Raw genomic sequence first — 24,727 nt, 5'->3', positions numbered from 1 at the left:
CTTTGCTATAACTACTTTTAAATTGTTTTGGGTGCAGAATTTGACAAATGATGAGCAAGTGGTTGTTATTCAGGCAAGAACTGTCCTAAATCTGGCTGAAAAGGTAGGTGTGAATTTAAGCCAACTAAGCCTCCTTTACAGGAGTTATGTGAGTCTAGTTGAAGCATAGTAACTGAAATACGGTACATGTTATATTCTCCATATGAATTCGGTGACCATACTGGAAAGGATTTTGGTTAGCATCTTTTTGATTTTAAACAGGAATTGAACTGGAAGCTGGGCCAAAGAAAGACAGATGGAGGGAAAATGGCTAGTCATCAGTTCCAGGACAGTCCTACCTTTGGCCCTGTATGATGTAATGCCGTTTCCCTGGCCATATCCCGGGATCATGGTCAGAACAAGGGGTGGGCAGCAAGGGGCAGCTGCCCTGGGCACAGTGGGGATTTGGGGGATTGTGCTATTAGGGAGGATTTGGAGGGGGGATTTGTACTAGGAGGGTAGATTTGTGTTAGGAAGGGGATTTGGGGGGGGGGGGTTATGCTAGTGGGGATGATTGAGATTTGTGCTAGGGGGGAAATATGTGGGGGGGGGGTTGTGCTAGTAGAGTTGATTGAGGGGACTTGTGCTAGGAGGGGGATTTTTTTTTGGGGGGGGATTAGTGCTAAGAGAGGGGATTTGGGGGGGGGGGGTTGTGCAGAAAGAGTGAAATTTGGAGGGGATAATTTATGCTCAGAGGGGAAATTTGAGGGGTAGAGGATTTGTACTAGGAGAAGGGATTTGGGGAGGGAGAGAATTTGACCTCGGAGGGAGGGGGGCTTGGCTTGCAAAGAGAATTTATGCTTAGGGGGTAAGTGTGAAGATAAGTGATTAAATTTTTTTGAGGTAAAGGAGGGGATTTTGCTGACTCATACATTTTGCGATGGGGGTCTCCGTTTGGTCCTAGATGACCATTTCATGGCACTGCCCATCAACCTTATTTCAGTTACTGCATATGTAACTCAAAAAAGGCATAAATTGCCCGGATCGGGCTGTGAGCGAGAAGAACCCGCATACGGTCTGAATGGGATCAACCAGTAAACTGGAAGTGATGGCAGTCCCCTTGCAGTCCCCTTATATTTTGAGGTGGGGTATGGACTGGGCCCACCTTTGCATACACATTGTATACAGTATTCATTTTTAAATTTTTTTACACTTTTTGTGCATATTTTTTCTTTATGAGGGTGGTCTGGATTTGGTCAGTGGAGATCTGATCCAGACCCTTCATGCAGCTGTGCAGCAACAGATCACTTCTTAAAGGGGTCTATTGCTGGCTGTAGTCAGCAAATATACCAGGAGGTAGCCCATTCCTTCTTAAAGGAGCAGAGACATGCAAAAAGCCCAGCACAGCACACTAGCAGCTGAACCTCCAATGTGTCTTTGCACACTCTTTTATATATGCAATACCTGTTTTATTGCAAGTTGTTGAAACAGTGTAATTTGTTTTATTTTTTGTTTTGTTTTTTGGGTTTTTTTGCTGGCTAGCTGGAATAAGTGCTAGGAACTTTTTATATTGTGTGTTTTCACTATGAAAATCACTGCATGCAGGCATATCAAACACTGTTATCATGTTATGACACAGACTGCAATGCCCATGACCAACAGATCTAAAACTGCCAAAGCCCTCAGGAAGGGGAGACCTAAATCCCCTGATAAGAGTTGTCTTTTTGTATTCATACCCTAATAAAGTGATCATTGTTCTTCAGCCAAGCTTGAGGTTCCGAGACTTTCTATTCACTCTCAGCAATCCTCACCCACCTCCACAATCTTCAATGTTAAAACCAAATTAGCATATTTTCATCTTCACGGGGTTCATTTTAGGCACTGACCTATGTTTAATGTATTGTATAATTATACATGTGAGTGTTGGATCCATAAGATATCATTTATATAGCCTGTAATGTTCCTTGCAGCCTATGGTGCCATTCACCTGCATTACATCCACCATCCATACCTTAAAGCCTAAAATATTATCTCTGTAATATACAATTGATGTGTTAATCATTGGCTGATACCTTTTTATCACTTTTAGTGGCTTCAGCAAATTGAGGTGACAGAGTCTGCTCTTCAGCAAAAGATGGTCGACCTGGAACATGAAAAGGTAATACTGACCGTTTATCAGTGTCTATTTAGATATACAGTACAAGTCACAGAAGTCGGTGTGATGTAAATAATCTTTTGGGCCCCATTCACACCTGAACATAACAGGAATAGGTGTTCCTGCTCGCTTTTTTTGCACGAATAAGGCATCCCATTCATGTTAATGGGCTCTCCTATGCGTGACAAATGCTCCAAAACCTTTTTTTGGAGTGAAGCTTGATGCGTTTTTGAATGCATGTTTTGTCGCGAGGAATAACATATGTCTGCTACCCGCTCTTGGGGAGCCATTAACAATTAATGGCACTGCAAGCGCGACGCATGATTTCCAAAATACGTGGCAAAACACGTGTTTATTTGTGTTTTGTTATGCATTTAGGAATCACACAGATGTAAATGCAGCCTTAGTGTGTGTGTAAATGATTTAGATCATTTGTTGTTATTTATAATATTAGAATGTAATTAAAAAGTCATATTTTCTGGTCACCTATCCATGCATCTGATTACTTGATATGCAATGGTTGTAATTTACGGCTTCTCCTTATAATGTAAGTCAGGTGAGTTGACCCGAATTAGTGAAAATGCACTGTATGTCTAGATATCTCATCTGAAAGTTGTTAAGCAGTGGTAGAGTAATTGCACTAAGCCACAAGAGATCCCCTTGGTGGGCAGTCTACAGTATCCATTTTTAATAAAAGAACAAATTTATGAATGGGCGAGTATATAAAATGGGAAAGTAAAATGGGATCTATATTAAAAAAAATCTGCATGGCCCAGTGAAAGTTCAAGTATATTTATTTTGTGAGTATGGGGCAAAAAACAACTGTGATTATACTATTTTTTAAATGGTTGTATTTTTTTATTGATTTAAAACGGACAAAACTGCATTTGGCCACTAGATTGTGCAAAGTATCATAGGTAAATTGCTATGATATTCCTCACTATCTATTGGGCAAATGCTGAATTATCCATTTTAGAACAATGAAAAACATTTGATCAGCACAGGAAATAGCCTAATAACCCCTAATAACCCCTAATGCCCCATTCACACAGAAAAAATGAATAGGCCCTTTCACTGCAAATTGTTTTGTTGTAAGTATTTTTTTTCATTGATGTGATTGTAAATCTCTGACATGAAGTATAAACAAAGTATATCCCTCTATAGCAAAGGTACTGAATTAAAATTCACGGGGGTCCGGTCAGTAAAATTTTCTTCCAGCGGAGGTCCGAGTGTCATGTTGGTGCTATGACTCATGCTTCACATCACAACCTCCCGTGCACATCACAGTTCCTCCCCTCCACTCCATCCCCCCCCTTTTACAACACTTACCGCCCCATCCCGAGAACACCCCATCACAGAATGCCCCATCACAGACTGCCCCATCACTGACCCTGCTCATCACAGATAACCTCCATGACAAACCCCTCAGCACAGACCCTGGTCATCACAGACCCCTCATCACAGATCCCCCTCATTACAGATCCCCCTCATTACAGATCCCCCTCATCACAGATCCCCCTCATCACAGATCCCCCTCAGCACAGATCCCCAATCACAGACCCCTCATCACAGATCCCCTCCATCACAGATCCCCTCCATCACAGATCCCCTCCATCACAGATCCCCTCAATCACAGATCCCCTCAATCACAGACCGCCCATCACAGATCCCTCAGCACAGACCCCACCCAATCACCTCCCCCTCATAACAGACCCTTTCTCATCACAGATCCCCTCCATCACAGATCCCTTAGCACAGACCCCCCCCCCCCCAATCACCCCCCCCCCCTCATAACAGACCTTTCCTCATCACAGATCGCCCCATCACAGTCCTTCCTGCATAATATAGATTCCGTCTCTTTTATAACATTGCAGCACTCCCCCTTGCTCCCCCCCCTCCCCACACTGTCCTACCATATTCACACATGACAGCAAGCATGGCAGGTCTGGACATAGGGTGGGACTTTTCATGTTAATGGTCAATGGGTGAATGGTTGCTTGGACCACCCCGCTGCCTAGCAATCAATCAACCGCAACCAATCAATCACTTCCCAACATGAAAAGTCATGTGAATAAGGTAGGACAGTGTGGGGAGGGAAGGGGGGGAGTGCTGCGATGTTGTGCCCTTCCTTGAGGACAGCGGCAGGCGGGTGAGGCGGCTGTAATGGACCCCTGACACCCATGACTGGGTATCTCCGTCAAGAAGCTGCTTCTCAGGCTCTGGAACACAAGACCAGTGAATCTGGCTATTGTTACCCCAAGATTCAGACGACACCAGATTTGAAGTAAACCAGAGGTAGACTACTTTATTTGAACACAGATACAAGATATATACACTCAGGGGACAATCCCCCCTCCCTGCATAATGACACAGGGCGGGACAATCTACATTTAGTAACAAAAGACACACAGGTATTCAAACTTCACACCAGCACACAGTCCCATCAGGAGGGAGGGCTGCCGGAGACACCCCCCCCCCACTAAGCTAATACACATAAACACATACATCCCATAATAGTTTTCTCCCAAGACAGACAAACAATAGAACAATGGGATGCAGCCACATAACATTAAACAATCAACAACCCCACCCCACCTATCTCCTAAACATGTCTACACAGTCCGTGACAAAGCCCACACAATATTAGGACAGATCACCCTGTACCCTTAACAGGCACAGGGTGATTTACACATAAGAGGGATATGGGGAGCTGAGACAGGGGTCCCCCCACCTCTCCAAAGTGAGCTGGGTTCCATGGGCCCCGCACCCAAAGTTACTCCCGTCAAAGCGGCTGCGGGGAGAGGACATTCAGGCAACTATCTGTTGAGGCTGTGGTCCAGAAGGGAATGTTTCTGGGTCGGTATCCAGATGGCGGTCCACCATTTATTGATGCCTGCTCTATAGTTTGTACCTGTCTTAATCCAGAACACTAAGGGGTTTATTTACTAAAGCTGGAGAGTCCAAAATCAGACTCACTTCTGCATAGAAACCAATCAGCTTCCAGGTTTCATTGCCAAAGCTTCATTGAACAAGCTGAGGTTAGAAGCTGATTGGTTTCTATGCAGAAGGGAGTCTGATTTTGGACTCTCCAGCTTTAGTAAATAAACCCCTAAGTGTCATTTATTTCTGCTGCCTCATTCCTCTGCTATCTGCATGAGTAATTTCTGACACGTTTTTCCACACCAAGAGATAAAAAGGTGATGGGGAGGGAGCTCCAGCACACAGCCTGTGACTGAGAGCCTCAACTCTTTTCCTATGTGCTGTGTGAAGGGGGGAGGGGGTTATCTCTTTCCTCGAATCAGCTCTCACTGAGCTCTGCAGAGCGTAACCTCAGCTCACCGCCTCCTGCTTTCTGAAAGCTTAGACAAGCTGTATAAATTCTGCACTTTGAACAGCTGTAAAGGAGAGATGGCTGCAGATAAATAGATAAAACTTATGTAGAAAGGTGTGTTTCATCACCTGAGGCCAGTCACTTCACTGCGTGTATGAAAGGGTTTACAACCATTTTAAAAACTGCAGTATCAACTGATTATACGTGATTGCTAATATTGGTTTGCTTGTGCCGTTCTATCTAGGAACTGTTCACTAGGCAGAAGGGATATTTGGATGAAGAGCTTGACTTCAGGAAGAAATCACTGGATCAGTCTCACAAGGTAACTGTAACATCGTAGAATTATTTATTTCCAGCACAAAGTATGTGTGAGAAAAAAGTTGTGGATTAAAAGGAGAGTATCATGATGGCTCTTTCTGGGAGGCTGGTGGACCCAAGAAGACAGTTCCAGTATTTCCATGGGTACAGAGAACAGATCATACACATAGCATTAAAAAAGCAAGATTTTTTATCACTAAAATTTTTTTTACAGATTTGAATGCAGAAATGGACCCGTGCACACAGTTGCGTACAGATCAGCGCACTTGCACTTCTTTCAGATACATGAAAAAAAAAAGTTAGTAAAAACTGCATTTGAGGTCATATGTATGCACCATATTTTATACTATACATGTAAATGTTTGTGATAACATTTATATGTGTATGGTGCAAATGTATTCTTTTGGAGCAGAGGAACGGTCTGCATCCTAGCAACAGAGGACACTAGATGGCAATAGCTGCCTATGTCCAAGAAACAGAGGACAATAGATGGAAATAAATGCCTACATCCTAGCAATGGAGGACCGTTGATGGCAATGTTTATTTATTTCAGGTGCTTATATAGCGCCATCAATTTACGCAGCGCTTTACATATATATTGTACATTCACATCAGTTCCTAACCCTCAAGGGGCGTACAATCTAAGGTAATACCTGTCTTTGTCCTAGCAAAGGACAACATTAGGCAACAAGAGCTGCCTACGAGCTAGGAACAGAAGAAAGTAGATGGCGATAGCTGCCTGCGTCCTAGCAACTGGGAACACTAGATGGGAATATCTGCCTACATCCTAGCAACAGAGGACACTAGACAGCAGGAGCTGCCTACATCCTAGCAACCAAGAACACTAGAAAGCAATAGCTGCCTATATTCTTGCAAATGAGGACACTAGACAGCAACAGCTGCCTACATACTAGCAACTGAGGATACTAAACGACAATAGCTGCCTGTGTCCTAGCAACCGTGGACACTAGACGGCAAAAGCTGCCTATATTTTAGCACATGAGGACATTAGACAGCAATAGCTGCCTACATACTAGCAACTGAGGATACTAAACGACTATAGCTGCCTGTGTCCTAGCAACCTTGGACACTAAACAGCAATAGCTGCCTACATGCTAGAGGGCACTAAACAGCAATAGCCGCCTACGGCCTAGCAAATGAGGATACTAGATGGCAGTAGCTACCTACAACCAGCAATAGCTACCTATGTCCTAGCAACAGAGAACACTAGACAGGAATAGCTGCCTACATCCTATCAATTAAGGACACTAAACGGCAATAGCTACCTACATCCTAATAACAGAGGGCACTAGACAGCAATAGCTGCTTGTGTCCTAGCAACGGAGGACACTAGGCAACAAGAGCTGCCTGGTCCTAGCAACAGAGGAGACTAGGTCGCAATAACAGCATAGGTCCTAACAGCAGAAGAGAATAAATGGCATTGGCTGCTTGTGTCCCAGGCAAAGGATGACACTAGGCGGCCACTACCAATAGGCTGCAAATGCCCTGTGTGCTTGTAATCATGTAAATGTTGCTCAAACCTTACATGTGCACAGCACACAGAGCACATTTTTACACAGGATTTCACTGCCAGCTTCTGTCAGCAAGATTTTCTTGTGGCCATACAGATTATCATACAGCCATGTGCATGTACCCTAGAAAAAAACACATCAAATCAAACATAGATCAGCAGGTTCCTATTTACTTCATTGGTGAAGTGGATGACAGGCAGTATTTGGCCTGCTTCGGATTTGTTTAGATTCAGCAGGTCTTGCTGAGAGGTACTTGCAATTCAGGCACAGCAGGTCAATTTCTGATTGATTTTAAAAATCACTGTGTGAATGCCTCAGCATAATCCCAGTATTGTGTCTAATATGTGTATTTCCGATAGGTGTTATCTCCATCCAGAGAACATAATATAGTATTCTTCTGATTGAGGTATTTTAGGACAATACTGCATTATGACCACTAGATGGCACTGATGATCACAGAAATACAAATATTGATGGCTGTGTGAATGATTAAGCTTTTTTTTTATTTCTGTTTTTTTATTAAATAGACTCCTATAGCATTTAACAGCAACTTTGGTCTGCATAAACCCTAACAGTAGCTATTAACTAAGAATATATTAACCCTTAGCATATCCTGGAGCTGGAGGCCATGTTGTATGATGCATTGCAGCAAGAGGCTGGAGCCAAGATGTCTCAGATACTGTCAGATGAAGAACGGGACGAGCTGAAGAATGCTGTGGAGCAGTGGAAACGCCAGGTGATGAGCGAACTACGAGAGAGAGATGCCCAGATTCTCCGCGAACGTATGGAGATAATTCAGCATGCACAGCAGGTACAAAACTCTCCATAGTCCTTGTGTCAATGGTAATATCATTTACAGAACTGTATCTTTTGGATGGGCCATCAATGTACAGGATTATTCAGCAACTGTTTAGAAATACTTTCCTTGTTCTCCTATTTTACTGTTGCATACTGTTTTCTAATTCCCACTGGAGCAGCATCTGGATAGCACGGTGTCATTTAATATTCGTTCACCTTCTTCTTTCACCAAAAACTGGTTGTATTCGGTTGTAAGCTTGTGAGTAAGTGGTTTGCGCTCTACTTAAGGAACTGGGGCACTGGCTTCAATTACCACCTGTATTAGTATTTGCATGGAGTTTGTACTGTAGCTTTCGTGTTTATGTGGGTTTCAAACATACATTTTCTTTTTTTTAAGACACTAAAGTGGAACTATAGTGTACATTCGGAAATGTTCAAGCCAGAAGGTTTTTAAATGCAGAGGAGACATACTATGGGGTCTATTTATAGAAAATTCAATGTACAAATGTGAAAAACATTTGCAGAGCTGCAAGAAAAACAGATTGCTGTGTTTTGTCTAATATAATTATTTCCTATGATCATCAGCACCATCTAGTGGTTAATATACTGTATTTTCCTTATTGAGGTATGTTAGGAAATACTGCATTAAGGCCACTAGATGGTGCATACTATTATAGGAAATAATCATATTAGACAAAATACAATGATTTTTTTTTTATTACAGCTGTGTGAATGTTTGTCACAGATATGAATAGACCCCTTTGTTCCTTCTGCAAGAAAAAAAAATTCCTACCTTCCTCCTCACAAACATTCTAAACAGAACCCCCATCAGCGTTATACTGCTATCCGGGCTGTGGTTTAATCGATTTCCCGTCACTTACAGTTTCCATTCACTGGATAGAAGAAAGGGAAAATCTGCAAATCAGACACAGACAGAAAAATCTGAGAGGCATTCCAGCCTTGACCTACTCTCCTAATAAAAAACATTTTTTTTTTGTCCTTGTTTTTGCTGTTGCATATTTTCCTTCACTTTTTGTCTAGTAAAACTGTGGTCATTGGGACAGAGAGTGAGGATAAATTTATCTAAGGGCCGGTGTCAGGCAGCTTTGGGCTTGTGTTGTTTGCATCATTTTGATGTTAGGGGCACTTCTGAGACCATTCAGTATTTATTGACAGCTTCATTTGACATGAAGTTCCATTGGCATTGGCATGTATGTCACTGCACTTATTCTTATGTCCTTTTTTCACTCACAGGATAGGAGGGTGCAGGTCTTTGGGCCTACCCAGAAGTCTAGGGGGAGGATGTGTGGCCTTTAGTTTTTTTCCTTTCTTCCCTTGGGCACCCTCTTCAGGTAGACCAGACTGCCTTACCCCTCTCAGGAGCCTTGCACCCTAGGGGTCAGGGAAGGCTATGTCCCCTTTGCGTATAGCACACCTAGTAAACCTTTTTGAGTGTGTTCACATGCACGTTTTTGGTTCAATTTGTTGTTTAGTTTTTTGCACACCGCACTGTAGGCTCAAAGAAATTTCGACTTCTGATTCTGACTTGTATTTTATTTTCTTAATTTCTTCAAGCAGGATTTGCTTCCCCTTAGACTTGAGTTGCAAAACCTGTTTGAAGTGAACAAAAGCCATTGACATAGACTTAATGGAGACCCAGATAGCGGTAAAAATCTGACAAAGATGATTTAGGTGTGTGTGTACTGTATATATATACACTATATTGCGAAAAGTATTGTGATGCCTGCCTTTACACGCACATGAACGTTAATGGCATTCTAGTCTTAGTTCAGAGGGTTCAATACTGAGTTGGCCTGCCTTTGCAGCTATAAAGCTATAACAGCTTCAACTCTTCTGGGAAGGCTGCCCACAAGGTTTAGGAGGGTGTCTATAGGAAGGTTTGACCATTCTTCTAGAAGCGCATTTGTAAGGTCAGGCACTGATGTCGGACGAGAAGGTCTGCCTCGCAGTCTCCATTCTAATTCATCCTAAAGGTGTTCTATCGGGTTGAGGTCAGGACTCTGCAGGCCAGTCAAGTTCCTTCAACCCAAACTCGCTCATCCATGTCTTTATGGACCTTGTTTTGTGCACTGGTGCAGTCATGTTGGAACAGGAAGGGGCCAACCCCAAACTCTTCCCACAAAGTTGGGAGCATGAAATTGTCCAAAATGTCTTGGTATGCTGACGCCTTAAGAGTTCCTTTCACTGGAACTAAGGGGCCAAGTCCAACCCCTGAAAAATAACTCCACACCATAATCCTCCTCCACCAAACTTTACACTTGGCACAATGCATTCAGGCAAGTACCGTTTTCCTGGCAACCGCCAAACCCAGACATGTCCATCAGATTGCCAGACAGAGAAGCGTGAGTCATCACTACAGAGAACACGTCTCCACTGCTCTAGAGTCCAGTGGCAGCGTGCTTTATGCCACTGCATCCCACGCTTTGCATTGCACTTGATGATGTAAGGCTTGGATGCAGCTGCTCGGCCATGGAAACCCATTACATGAAGCTCTCTACACACTGTTGTTGTGCTAATCTGAAGGCCACATGAAGTTAAGAGGTCTTTAGCTATTGACGCTGCAGACAGTTGGCGACTTCTGTGCACTGTGTGCTTCAGCATGCACTGACCCCGCTCTGTCATTTTACGTGGCCTACCACTTTGTGGCTGAGTTGCTGTTGTTCCCAGTTGTTTCCACTTTGTTATAATACCACTAACAGTTGACTTTGGAATAATTAGTAGCAAGGAAATTTCATGGATGGACTTATTGCACAGGTGGCAACCTATTACGGTACCATTCACTGAGCTCCTGAGAGCAACCCATTCTTTCACAAATGTTTGTAGAAGTAGTCTGCATGCCTAGGTGCTTGATTTTATACGCCTGTGGCCATGGAGGTGATTGGAACACCTGAATCCAATGATTTGGAGGGGTGGCCCAATACTTTTGACAATATAGTGTATATTAACTTAGCTCTGACTTAATTTAATTTTTATGTTTGATTTCTGATTAGTCGCTCTGTGGATTTTTAACTTTGATCAGTTCTACTTGCCATACCGAATAAGATCACTTGTGTTTTAACATAATTTGATAGCTATCTTCCCAAATCATCTTCTGGTGCATTGACATTGTATTTCTCTTTCAGAGAATCAAGGAGCTAGAAGAGAGATTAGAGTTCCAGAGAAGACAGATAAAAGAATTAGAAGAAAAGGTAATTTAGCAGCCTAATTCTATTATTTCATATTGAGACAGGACATCTTCAGGATGATTTATGAGAACTTGAAGAAAAGATGTGCGCCTTCACTCTCCATAGCAACCAATCAGATTTCAGTTGTCTTTATAAGGTGACATGTTTGAATATGACAGCTAATCCTGATAGGTTTAATGGCCTTCATTAGCTCTAAATCTGATCTAGATTGCTCTAATGTATTTTTCATGGCATCACTTTAGGCATTAATAAGGTCAGTTGACTAACTCACATACTATTTTCATTACCATACATAGTCTATAACTATTTATCATTGAAAGTTATTTTTTCACTTCACCAAATTTCATTATTGCATGAATCTGAATGTATCACATGCACACTATGTTATTCATTTGTAAATGATTTTGTATTTAAGGGGTGTGTTGATAAAAAAAAAAATGTGCATAGCTGTCCATCCATCAAAACTGCTTTTAAATTTGTTCTACGGGGCAAAACGTAATGTTTCCAGGTTACATTCTCTGCAGAATGAATGCATGAATGTGGAATATACTGCACTATGCTCAATAGCTGGTGCTGAGGAGCATACTTATTTGCTATGATAGCTAGCACCTTCTAGTGGCCATGTATGGCATTTTCAACATTGACACATTTGAACTGCACAGATTATAGCCTGAAGACATTTGATTTTGTCCATTTGCACAGAACGCATTTCCATGCAGTTTTGATGTACAAAAAGGCAAAGCTTTTTGTTTAATAAATAAAGTTAATTAAAAATGATCACACAAGTAATCATTCCTTGCAATGCTGATAGTTTCTGTTTGAGGTGTATTGTGCGGTTCTATGAGGTGCCTAATGAGGACAGTGAGACAGGGAACCATTGGGTGTGGAGATTTAATGCCAAGAGGAATAGAGGATTTAGGTGGATAGATGAGAAGTTCATACCTGAAGAAATAACTGCACACGTATGCAATATTTATGTATGTGAATGGAACATTTCAATGAGGAATTTATAGGAAGGTAAAACAGATGCCAAAAAAATGATTCATCTACTGAAGTTCACCTAATGCCTCCCACTGCTGTATCAAATAAGGCTAGTGCAGTAAGAGTCTCTTGAATGTTTTGTGCTCTGAGAGTTGGAGTAAGGCACGGACTATAAGAGTGACTACAGTTGCTGGACACCAGTGAAGAACCTAAAACTGCCCATAGTATTCCATACTGGTCAAACATGCACTCATGATCCGGTCATCAAAAACATTTTTTATAACATTAAAGTGGATATGTGATGGTGGTGGTCGGGGCAGCATGGTAGACTTCCCTTTTAGGTTGACCTCTGACAGCTGCAAGCTCCTCATTGCTGCTCCGTTGTCAACCATTGCTGTTTTCTCTGCTGAATCTTGTGCATCCAATGTCTCCTTTCTTTGGCCATAAGGTAGCTGCTGGTCATGTGATTCTCGCTCAAGCAGGGGCGGACTGACCATTTGGGAACTCGGGCACTGCCCGAGGGCCCTGGGTCAGTAGGGGGCCCCATGAGATGCCCCTGGTACCTTTTCATAGGCTTTTTTGGGTGTGGTTTGATTGTGGGCAAGGACACAGGGGCCCCATGATCCCCTATTGCCCGGGGGCCCCATGAGTTGTCAGTCCGCCCCTGCACTCAAGTACACCAGATTTATATTTTCCTGACACCAAGCTTTATTATCAACAGCTTACAGATGCTATGGGAAGACTGAGAGTGTACAGTACCATACACATGTGCCACAGACAGGATATAAAAAAACAGCTGAGATAGGGAGAGGAGATTTTTTAGCAAAAAAGACATACAGGGCTTAATTTACTAAAACTGGAGAGTGCAAAATCTGGTGCATTGTGTATGGCAGCCAATCACCTTCAAACTTCAGCTTGTTCAATTAGACTTGGTTTCTATGCAGAGCTGCACCAGATTTTGCACTCTACAGTTGTAATAAATCAACCCCACAAAGTCTAATACCTTTTTCCTTGATAATGACAAGTACTGTAGCTCTCCTCTCTGAGCGCCTCCTATGTTCTGCCACCTGGACACTGGGTGCTGGAGCAAGCCGAGCCATCCACACTCACAAACTCAGTATAGGAACAAGAAGCCATTGCACACCAGATTGATCACTGACATCTGCTTTATTTTATAAGACATCCACAGACATAGTGATAACAGCCCCCACACAATGACAGCCCCCTCTAATATGTTTCATCTGATAGGACTCTACTACTAAGCCCTATGGGGTGAAATACAGTATGTTCAAGGGGGTGGTCCTGAGCAGGGACTACTATTACTATGTCTATGGATATCTTTTACACTAAGCGGATGTCAGTGATTACTCCGGTGTGCAGTGATTTCTTGTTCATACCTTTTTTTTTTTGCTACACTTAAAATGGACCTTTAGCTCCCAGACACAAAAATCTATATTGCTCGCATCTCTGCATGAACATCTCTAAACTTCATTAGGATTTTTTATATATAAATAATTAATAAGTTACAATCCCCACCCTGCTTTTGTGAGCATTCACGATAATAAACAATAATAAACTTATACCTATCAACCCACTATAAAAATATGGTTCCAACAAAGCAGCTGAAATAATAATCCATTACAATAAAAAAAAAAAATAAACCAGATCAAATATTATTGTTCAATACAACTCTAAGTGCATGTACACACTCCGGCCACTTTATTAGGTACACCATGCTTGTATTGGGTTGGACCCTCTTTTGCCTTCAGAACTGCCCTATTTCCTCGTGGCATAGATTCAACAAGGTATTATAAATATTCCTCAGATTTTGGTCCATATTATTATGAGTTACTGTTGCCTTTCTATCATCTCGAACCAGTCTTCCCATTCTCCTCTGACCTCTGACATCAACAAGGCATTTTCATCCACACAACTACCGGTCACTGGATAATTTCTCTTTTTCGGACCATTCTCTGTAAATCTCTGTAAACCCTAGAGATTGTTGTGCGTAAAATCTCAGTAAATCAGCAGTTTTTGAGATACTCAGACCAGCCCATCTGGCACCAATATCCATGTCACATTCAAAGTCACTTTCTTCCCAATTCTGATGCTCAGTTTGAACTTCAGCAAGTTGACTTCACCACGTCTAGATGCCTAAATGCATTGAGTTGCTGCCATGTGATTGGCTGATTAGCAAGTTGACTTCACCTCGTCTAGATGCCTAAATGCATTGAGCTGCTGCCATGTTATTGGCTGATTAGCAAGTTGACTTCACCTCGTCTAGATGCCTAAATGCATTGAGTTGCTGCCATGTGATTGGCTGATTAGCAATTTGTTTTACCAAGCAATTGAACAGGTGTACCTAATAAAGTGGCCGATAAGTGTATATCCCCTTATTTTTGTCACACAATAAATATAATATATATAGTATATAAATTAATATATCACCTAAATGATATCACTTCAAGACTAGTAACAATAATAAATGTATACATAAGTCCCTAAAAAAACTGAACAGTGTCCTAGAATGAGCTGTAACTGATACAAAGTGATACAGTGTGCACAAAAATAGAAAAAAAAAAGAAGAAAATGTAGCAAAGCTTCTTTCTTCACTCTTGTGTGATGATGACCAAACATCCACCCTTAGAACTCCAAACCAAACCCTGTGTGTTATTTTCCACCAACATGGATCTAAACTCATCAAAAGATATTGCCACACTTTCACAAATATGACAATTGCATTTATGAGACCCCAAAAAGATGCAAGCCCTCTCTTCAATCATTAAGTTGACTTCTGATGTTTACATGAAATCTCTCCACCAGCGAGCATACAAAAGGAAGAGGCCATACATAGTATGATACAGTGGGATTAAAGCCTTTTATTAACACCCTTATACTCACATTTCAATTGTACAACAAAGCATCCAAAATGTCCCCCAAAAGACCACAGAAGTGAGTAGCAAGCGCTCCTGTTTGTGTCTCACACACAGCCGGCTGCACTGTAGTTGGAGACATTGCCCGGAGCACAGCTAAGTTCTGCCAATCAAGACACACAAAGCCTGGCTCTACCTCAATGCATTTCGTCAGTCTGACAATTTCTTTCAGAGGATGAAAAAAGAAGTCGCCAGACTGACGAAATGCATTGGGGCAGAGCCCGGCTTTGTTTGTCCTATCAGCGGCACTCAGCTCTGCATCGAGCAGTGTCTCCTCTCACAGTGCATGTAGCTGTTTGTGAGACACAGACAGTAGCACATCTGACTAGCTCTGGGGTGTTTGGCTCACATGCCCCATCCCCTAGGCTCCTCCCATCCTATTACTTACATGGGCACTAACTCCACCCATTACATCACTAGAGTCAGGATTCTAACATCCAAACACATCATTGCCTTTATTACACTATATTGGAAACAGAGTCACGTAGTGGCAGACAAACTAACAGAACCTGCCATCAAAGGTGGCTATGTTCCTACATACAGTGAGGTCATGGAGAATGAATGAACATAGCCACTCTTTAACAGAAAGTCAGATCACAACAGCAAAAAAATGGAAATTGGAGATTTGGAGGAGGCTGAGAGCAATAGCAGGCATTTATTTTAACTAAGAATTCATACTTTAATATATATTTTTATAACCAGAGCTTAGTGACCCTTTAATTTACCAGTCTTGAGAATGATTATCCTAGGTACCCAAAGATAGTAGGCTTGTGAGGTGGCAGTCACTTCCTGATTATGGGTTCCGTGCTTTAAAGCAGGGGTCTCTAAGCTTTCAAACAAAGGGCCAGTTTAGTGCCCTTCAGACTTTAAGGGGGGGGGTAGGCGAACTGTGGCCAGTGGCTGTAGAAAATGCCCCAGTGTCAGTGGGAGAAAACAATGTCTCAGGCTTGGTGGTCAATGGGAGTAGACAGTGTTTCAGGCTTGGTGGTTTATGGGAGTCTGAAAAAGATGTGAGACTGGGGTGAAGGTTCACCTTCCTGCAGAACTACAACCCTAAACATACAGCCAGAGCTACAATGGAATGGTTTAGATCAAAGCATATTCATGTGTTAGAGTGGCCCAGTCAAAGTCCAGACCTAAATCCAATTAAGAACCTGTGGCAAGACTTTGCTGTTCACAGACGCTCTCCATCCAATATGACAGAGCTTGAGCTATTTTGCAAAGAAGAATGGGCAAAAATTTCCCTCTCTAGATGTGCAAAGCAGGTAGAAACATCCCCAAAAAGACTGTAATTGCAGTTAAAGGTGGTTCTACAAAGTATTGACTCGGGGGCTGAATACAAATGCAAGCCACACTCTTCAGATATTTATTTGTAAAAATTTTTTAAAACCATTTATCATTTTCCTTCCACTTCACAGTTATGTGCCACTTTGTGTTCGTCTACCACATAAAATCCCAATAAAATACATTTATGTTTTTGGTTGTAATATGACAAAATGTGGAAAATTTCAAGGGGTACAGTGCCTTGAAAAAGTATTCAGATCCCTTGAAATTTCCCACATTTTTTGTCATGCTACAACCAAAAATGTAAATGTATTTTATTGGGATTTTATGTGATAGACCAACACAAAGAAGCACATAATTGTGAAGTGGAAGGAAAATGATAAATGGTTTTCAAAAGTTTTTACAAATAAATTTCTGAAAAGTTTGGCGTGCATTTGTATTCAGCCCCCTTTACTCTGATACCCCTAACTAAAATCTAGTGGAACCAATTGCCTTCAGAAGTCACCTAATTAGTAAATAGAGTCCACCTGTGTGTAATTTAATATCAGTACAAATACAGCTGTTCTGTGAAGCCCTCAAAGGTTTGTTAGAGAACATTAGTGAACAAACAGCATCCTGAAGGCCAAGGAAGACACCAGACAGGTCAGGGAAAAAGTTGTGGTGACATTAAAAGCAGGATTAGGTTATACAAAAAAAATCCCAAGCTTTGAACATCTTACAGAGCACTGTTCAATCCATCATCCGAAAATGGAAAGAGTATGGCACAACTGCAAACCTACCAAGACATGGCCGTGCACCTAAACTGACAGGCCGGGCAAGGAGAGCATTAATCAGAGAAGCAGCCAAGAGGCCCATGGTAACTCTGGAGAAACTGCAGAGATCTACAGCTCCGGTGGGGGAATACAGTATGTGCACAGGATAACCATTAGTCATGCATTCCACAAATCTGGCCTTTATAGAAGTGTGGCAACAAGAAAGCCATTGTTGAAATAAAGCCATAAGAAGTCCCGTTTGCAGTGTGTGAGAAGCCATGTGGGCGACACAGCAAATATGTGAAAGAAGGTGCTCTGGTCAGATTAAACCAAAATTGAACTTTTTGGCCTAACAGCAAAACGCTATGTGTGGTGGAAAACTAACACTGCACATCACCCTGAACACACAATCCCCACCGTGAAACATGGTGGTGGTAGCATCATGTTGTGGGGATGCATTTCTTCAGCAGGGACAGGGAAGCTGGTCAGAGTTGATGGGAAGATCGATGGAGCCAAATACAGGGCAATCTTAGAAGAAAACCTGTTAGAGCCTGCAAAAGACTTGAGACTGGGGCAGAGGTTCGCAACAACGATTCTAAACATACAGCCTGTAGCAAGACTTGAAAATTGCTGTTCACAGACGCTCGCCATCCAATCTGACAGAGCCTGAGCTATTTTGCAATGAAGAATGAGCAAAAATGTCCCTCTCTAGATGTGCAAATCTGGTAGAGACATCCTCAAAAAGACTTTCAGCTATAATTGCAACAGAAGGTGGTTCTACAAAGCATTGACTCTGGGGGGCTGAATACAAATGCATGCCACACTTTTCAGATATTTATTTGTAAACATTTTGAAAACCATTTATCATTTTCCTTCCACTTCACAATTATGTGCCACTTTGTGTTGGTCTATCACATAAAACTCCAATAAAATACATTTATATTTTTAGTTGTAACATGATAAAATGTGGAAAATTTCAAAGGGTATGAATACTTTTTCAAGGCACTGCATGAATACTTTTTCAAGACACTGCATTTCTATGAGTGTGGAAGAGAGTCTCAGTGTGTATTGTTGACCCCAACCAATGTTTCAATGCTGCTGTGATATTTTCGTGACAAAGGGATGAATTCTAATCTTTGTTTTTTCTTCTCCCCTTTTTCCAGTTTTTATTTTTATTTTTATTTTTTTCATTAGCTTTTATCCTATGGTCCTAGATGGTCTGCACATCGTGCCTGGTAAGTGTCATATTGTAACTGCTGACTGAGATGATTTCTTTTTTAAGTCATTTAGGCGTCATTAACATGGCCGCAACATATACTATATGCATTTAGAGGACATTTCTAAACACATATACAGTAAAATTGTGAAGTTATTTAAAAAAGTGTAATTCACACTGAACATTACTTGCACTACTCTACCGATCCCCAGGAGTCAAACAGAAAGCAATGTGAGCTGTAGCTGGCCTCGGCCATCACTCCAGCCACACCCTATGACACAAAATTGTCCACTAAAAGTCTTGTTCATAAGAACGTATCCAGTGTCAGATGTGAATTCAGAATTGGTGATCCGTGTGGAAATGGCTGGAAAACGCACTCACCAGAAGTAAGACACATAAACGCAGTGTGCATTAAAAGCTCAAGGGTCATCAATCCAGAGGGAAGTAAAGCTGGTCCGGTTACAGGAATGGTGGGCCCCTCCCCCGTAAATGCAGCAACAGATCTTCCTTCTCTCGATTAGAAGTAGAATTTCAAGATCCAGGTTCTGCAAGCAAAAGCTCCTCAAGGGAGTTTTAGGGAAGGACACCCATAGTGAAGTAGGTCATAAAAGGCAGCTTTATTCAAAATAGTAATATCCAATTCAAAGCAGGCAGGTATCATACAGATGTGTCAGCAAGACAACTAACCCTGGCACTTTGAATAGTGACCGCCGGGAGGAGCCTGGACGTCGAGACGCTACGCCGCCGGAGCCACGTGGAGGCCCGGCGGCCACTATTCGAAGTGCCAGGGTTAGTTGTCTTGCTGACACATCTGTATGATACCTGCCTGCTTTGAATTGGATATTACTATTTTGAATAAAGCTGCCTTTTATGACCTACTTCACTATGGGTGTCCTTCCCTAAAACTCCCTTGAGGAGCTTTTGCTTGCAGAACCTGGATCTTGGAATTCTACTTCTAATCGAGAGAAGGAAGATCTGTTGCTGCATTTACGGAGGAGGGACCCACCATTCCTGTAACAGGACCAGCTTTACTTCCCTCTGGATTGATGACCCTTGAGCTTTTAATGCACACTGCGTTTATGTGTCTTACTTCTGGTGAGTGCGTTTTCCAGCCATTTCCACACGGATCACCAATTCTGAATTCACATCTGACACTGGATACGTTCTTATGAACAAGACTTTTAGTGGACAATTTTTTGTCATATTGTCACTATTTCAGCGCTGCACTATTTTATGTTATTGCTTTTAAGTTTTATTGGTTGCTTAGAGTGCCCAGCCGCTATCAGGATTAGCGCTCACTGCTGTTGTTTTCTTATTTACACCCTATGACACGTTTCGCCCCACCCATCCGAGGCTTTGTTACAGAGGCTGCCTCAGAGGGCATGGCCAGAGTGATGGCTGAGGCCAGCTACAGCTCACATCGCTTTCTGTATGATTCCCCAATCCACACATTTGACGTGGATGTGGGAATCCACCCTGCTCAGTCATTGTATTCTGACAGCAGGAAGACTTCTCCATTGTCAGAATACACTGATCTGCACTACACTATAGGCAGTGGCAATGACTGAGTGGGGAAAATCCAACAGGACAGTTATACAGAAGTAGATCAACATCTGTACAACTAGCCTGCCCATACATGGATTGAAAGTTGGCCAGTCCCTGCTGAGCCAGCCAAAATTCGATCCATGTATGGCCGGCTTTATTCACACTGTTCATAGCAGACATAGAGGTCAAGATCTGGCTTTTTTGCTATTGAATGTAAAGATATACTGTAGATATCAGTTTAAGAACTCTTTTAATGAACTAAATGAAATTAAAATGTATTTCATAAAAATCAAAAAATGCAGCGCTGAAATTAAAATTGTGAAAATGACCATATACAGTGCATATTCATCAAGCTTGCCAGTTCATGGTGTAGATAAATAAGAAGTCCTGTAATCAAAAGGTACTTAAAAATTGTAGAATTCACAATGTTGTGGTAAACTTCTGGCTGTTCCGTGAAGTGATAGTACAATAATGCACTTACCAGAAGTACATACAAACTGAGCGTTGTATGTAAAAACTCCACATGGACATCAGGATCTGGTCATCAGAATGACGTCATCTAGGGCTACAGCAGACTCCCAGGGATGGTGTCACTCACTCACTCATGGGGGTCATCATAGGCTCACCAGAAGGGTCCAACGCCGTCCAGAAAGGATAACCCCTTTGATAACGTGCGGTTTGCACGAAACATGTCAGGGGAAGCCCTTTATTTGACGCTATACTTCATCTGGAATATCGATTTGTGAGGCTATGTTTGTATAGCCTTTTGCTGTATTGCATGTGAGTGTTTTACAGTTTGCAACAATATTTTTGATCTTTAAATAAACGGTATCACGCTATTAGCACTATTTTGCCTCCCTGGCTCGTTATATTCTGAGCCACCCAAAGTGGGGGAGTCCCAGGATTCTGGACGGCGTTGGACCCTTCTGGTGAGCCTATGATTTACATACAATGCTCAGTTTGTATGTACTTCTGGTAGGTGCATTATTGTACTATCACTTCACGGAACAGCCAGAAGTTTACCACAACATTGTGAATTCTACAATTTTTAAGTACCTTTTGATTACAGGACTTCTTATTTATCTACACCATGAACTGGCAAGCTTGATGAATATGCACTGTATATGGTCATTTTCACAATTTTAATTTCAGCGCTGCATTTTTTGATTTTTATTTACTACGGAGGTGCTGAGGTATACCTTTCATGCTAGCGGCTTTGTACTATCTTATCAACTTTTATAAGTTTATATCTTTATTTATTTGCGCTCATTCATTTATACTTAAAATGTATTTCAAGTTGTTCATTCTATGGTGTTTGTTTCAAATTGTTGTTTGTATCATTATTTTATCATGACTAATTCTCTATTATTGCCTATTCTTCCCTCTTCTCTGCTTCTCACTTTCTTTTTTTATTTCAATGTTCTTTGTCCATCATTTCATATTGTTCCTCCATCTGTGTCTCTCTCCTCACCTCTTCTCTGTCTCTCCTCTTCTATCCCACTTTTTCTTTTTTTTTTTTTATTTTAATGGCTTTTCTCTATCTCTTCACTTTCTGTTCCTTTCATTTCTCTCCTTAACACTTTTTTTCACCCAATGTGTGTCTCTCTCTCTCCCTCTCTGTCTTCCTCATTTCTTTCTCTTTATCGCTTTCTCTCTCCTTCTCCTTCCCTGCTTTATACCTTTTCAATTATTACTTTCTCCTATGCCCCCTCACTCATTGTTCACGGAATCTCTTTCTTTTTATGCACCCTATCCCCACTTGTTCATTTTTCTCAACTCTATTCTTCTCTTTCTCTCCATCTCTATCTCTTCCTCACTCTTTGTACACTGACTCATTCTCTCTATGCTCCTGCCTTCCCTGCTTCATCTCTCTTCTCAATCCAATCCATTACTGTCCTTTCTTTACTTTCCTTCTTTCCTTTCATCTCTCTCACTCTCTATTCCTTTATTTATCCCTATCACACGCTTTCTCTCTCTCTCTTTATCTATCCAATTCTCATTCTCTTACTTTATCTATCCATTCCTGTGTGTGTGTGTCTCTCTCTCTTTATCTTTTCTCTCTCTTTTTCCATTTCTTTTTCTCTCTACCTCTCTCTCTCATTCTCTCTCATTCTCTCTCTCTCTCTCTCTCTCTCTCTCTCTCTCTCTCTCTCTCTGTGTCTCTCCCCCCCTTGATCCATCTGTACTTCTTTCGCCGTCCTTATTGCCCCCCTCGCTCTCTCTCTCTCTCTCTCTCTCTCTCTCTCTCTCTCTCTCTCTCTCCCCCTTTATCTTTATTTATTTAATTATCACTCTCTTTCTTTATCCGTTCCTCTCTGTCTCTCTCTCTCTATTCCTTCTCTCTCCATCTCCCCCCTCTCTCTCTCTCCATTTCTTTCTCCTTCTTCCTCTCTCTCTGTCTTTCTCATTCTCTTTCTTTTTCCTTCTCCCTCTGTCTCTCCCTCTTTTTCTATATATCCCTTCCTCTCTCTCTCTCTTTCTTTCTTTCTCTCTCACTCTCTCTTCCTCTTTCTTTATATATCCCTTCCTCTCTGTCGCTCTCTCTTTCTCTGTCTATCCCTTCCTCTCTGTCTCTTTCTATCTCTCTTTCTTTCTTTCTCTCTCACGCTCTCTTCCTCTTTCTCTGTCTATCCCTTCCTCTCTGTCTTTCTATCTCACTCTCTCTTCCTCTTTCTTTGTTGATCCCTTCTTCTCTGTCTCTCTCTATCTCTATTTCTTTCTCTGTCTGTCTCTCTCTCTCTCTTTCTCTCTCTCTTTCTCTTCTTCCTTCCCCTTCTCTATCTTTCCTTCCTGTGCCCCTCCACTCTGCCTATCCAATGTATGTCAGCTGTAGCCTGGTTCAGTATGTCACATTGGTGCCTGTGAATGGGCTGGACGCTACTGATGGACTGAAGTGTATGATACCAAGGCCAAAACTTTTAAACAACATTTTTACTGACTTCCACTTCTGTGGTGCTTTGCTGGATATTTGCAGCAACTTGTGTGCTAAAGATTTAAAAAACGCAGTGAAAGCTGAGAACTTCAACTGGAAAACTGATCTAATGATTCAGGACAAGTGGACCCCCTGATTTCCTGCTACGCAGGTAGCCTATTGCTTCTGTATAGAAGTGCATTTATCTTGTGTTCAGCTCATATATCAATTTACATCATCTGTACGAACAATGGGACAAGAACAGAACTCAGCCCCCGGCTTCATCCACATGGTTCCTCCACCATACACACGTTGTAATGTCCCAACTCCCAGGCCTTCAACTCTCGGGATCACTACTGCTTTAGCTGAGTGATAGTTCCTATTTTAACAAACTTAAAAATAACAAAATCGTACAGATGCTTTAACAAAGAAATATATATTCTAACCAGGAAAGCACAAACAATATACTGCGTGTCTCCTCCGTACAATACATTTGCATCAAGCAACAGATGCAAGAAATGATGGGACAATCTCACAGAAACATAATGAAGTTTGTTAGAACACAGCAAGTCGTAAAGAACAGCACAAGCACATGACAAGGCCATTTAGGAAATGGACATTTTATGAAGGTTTCTAAGGAGGTGCATTTTTAAGAAAGGTAAGAACACTTTAATTCTGATATTCTTAAAGCCAAACTGAAAGAAAAATAAAAAAAAATCCACCCTTGTAATGCCACCCTCTCCCCCACTGCAAGGGTTAATTGAGCCTTTAATCTAAGGGTGGAGGATTAAGGATTCCCCCGCAGTTGCTCTCTAAGCTGTGACCTGCTCAATTCTCACTCCAACCTCCCCTGCGTACCATAGAGGGTTAATGTGCCTGTATTGTATGTGATGACACCAAGGTTCAGCCCACAGACCAGAGCTTTGGGTGGAGGATGTGAGCGCTGGAGCCGCCAAAGTGAGGGATCTATTTTTTAGATCCCCTCTTGAAAAGTCTCACACAGCTTTGCCTTCTCTGCCTGAACAAGAAGCTTGCATTCTAATGTAATATGAGTGATAAGTAGAACGTTTCTCCATGGAGGAGCACTGTACTTGCAGCTTGGAATCAGAATTTCCCCCACACAATCTCAATGGATATAGATACATATTTCATGCAGCACAGCATTGACTAGACACAAGGATTCTCAAGAAGGATACCATGTAAGATTGCTTACTTGGCATCAGACTGATCATACATGTTACAATATGATTGGATCAACCCAAACCTTGTGATGGCTTACATAATCTATTTATTATTTTTTATGTAAACAGGTAGGTCATGGTTTTACATCTAAAGCAAAACTATAGTCATAGCAGACTGTGGGGTTGATTTACTAAACAAGGAGAGTGCAAAATCTGGTGCAGCTCTGCAGAGTAGCCAATCAGCTTCTAATTGCAGCTTGTTCAATTAAACTTTGATTAAAAAAAACCTGGAAGCTGATTGGTTTCTATGTAGAGCTGCACCAGATTTTGCACACTCCAGTTTTAGTAAATGGACCCTTATGTGTATACAATAAATGTCCAAGAGTTCAAAGCTTTTAACAATAAGTGGTTTATAGCAGAAAAGAGCCAACTCTTTTCAGGTGGCAAACAAAACCCCTCTTCATCAGGGCTCAGGAATTCTGACTATGCTTAAACAAACTCAGATCAACAGACAGCAGATAGATCTGTGATGTTCTGTTTCATAAACTGTTACAGAAGACAGGTTATTCCATCGGTGACAAGTACAGCAAAGGACCCTTTGCTCC

General features: G+C 41.7%; 1 protein-coding gene across 4 annotated transcripts in view; it reads left to right on the top strand.

Moving 5' to 3' along the window:
• The window catches only part of JAKMIP3 (Janus kinase and microtubule interacting protein 3), a 185,258-nt gene that overhangs the window by 117,748 nt on the left and 42,783 nt on the right, over nucleotides 1-24,727 (top strand). For all 4 annotated transcript variants that reach the window (XM_089669254.1, XM_089669263.1, XM_089669244.1 and 1 more), the window contains 7 exons: nucleotides 38-103; nucleotides 2,069-2,137; nucleotides 5,710-5,787; nucleotides 7,923-8,126; nucleotides 11,257-11,322; nucleotides 18,433-18,504; nucleotides 22,858-23,599. In XM_089669254.1, the coding sequence (XP_089525380.1) occupies nucleotides 38-103; nucleotides 2,069-2,137; nucleotides 5,710-5,787; nucleotides 7,923-8,126; nucleotides 11,257-11,322; nucleotides 18,433-18,483 (534 nt within the window). In that variant the 3' untranslated portion in view covers nucleotides 18,484-18,504; nucleotides 22,858-23,599. The remainder of the gene's footprint in view (nucleotides 1-37; nucleotides 104-2,068; nucleotides 2,138-5,709; nucleotides 5,788-7,922; nucleotides 8,127-11,256; nucleotides 11,323-18,432; nucleotides 18,505-22,857; nucleotides 23,600-24,727) is intronic.

Source organism: Staurois parvus, unplaced genomic scaffold (genome assembly GCF_062004578.1).
Source record: "Staurois parvus isolate SC_StPar_1 unplaced genomic scaffold, SC_StPar_1.0 ptg000009l, whole genome shotgun sequence".
NCBI classification, from domain to species: Eukaryota; Metazoa; Chordata; class Amphibia; order Anura; family Ranidae; genus Staurois; species Staurois parvus.
The sequence above is the reverse complement of the archived record's forward strand: the minus strand, read 5'-3'. Positions and strand labels throughout refer to the sequence as shown.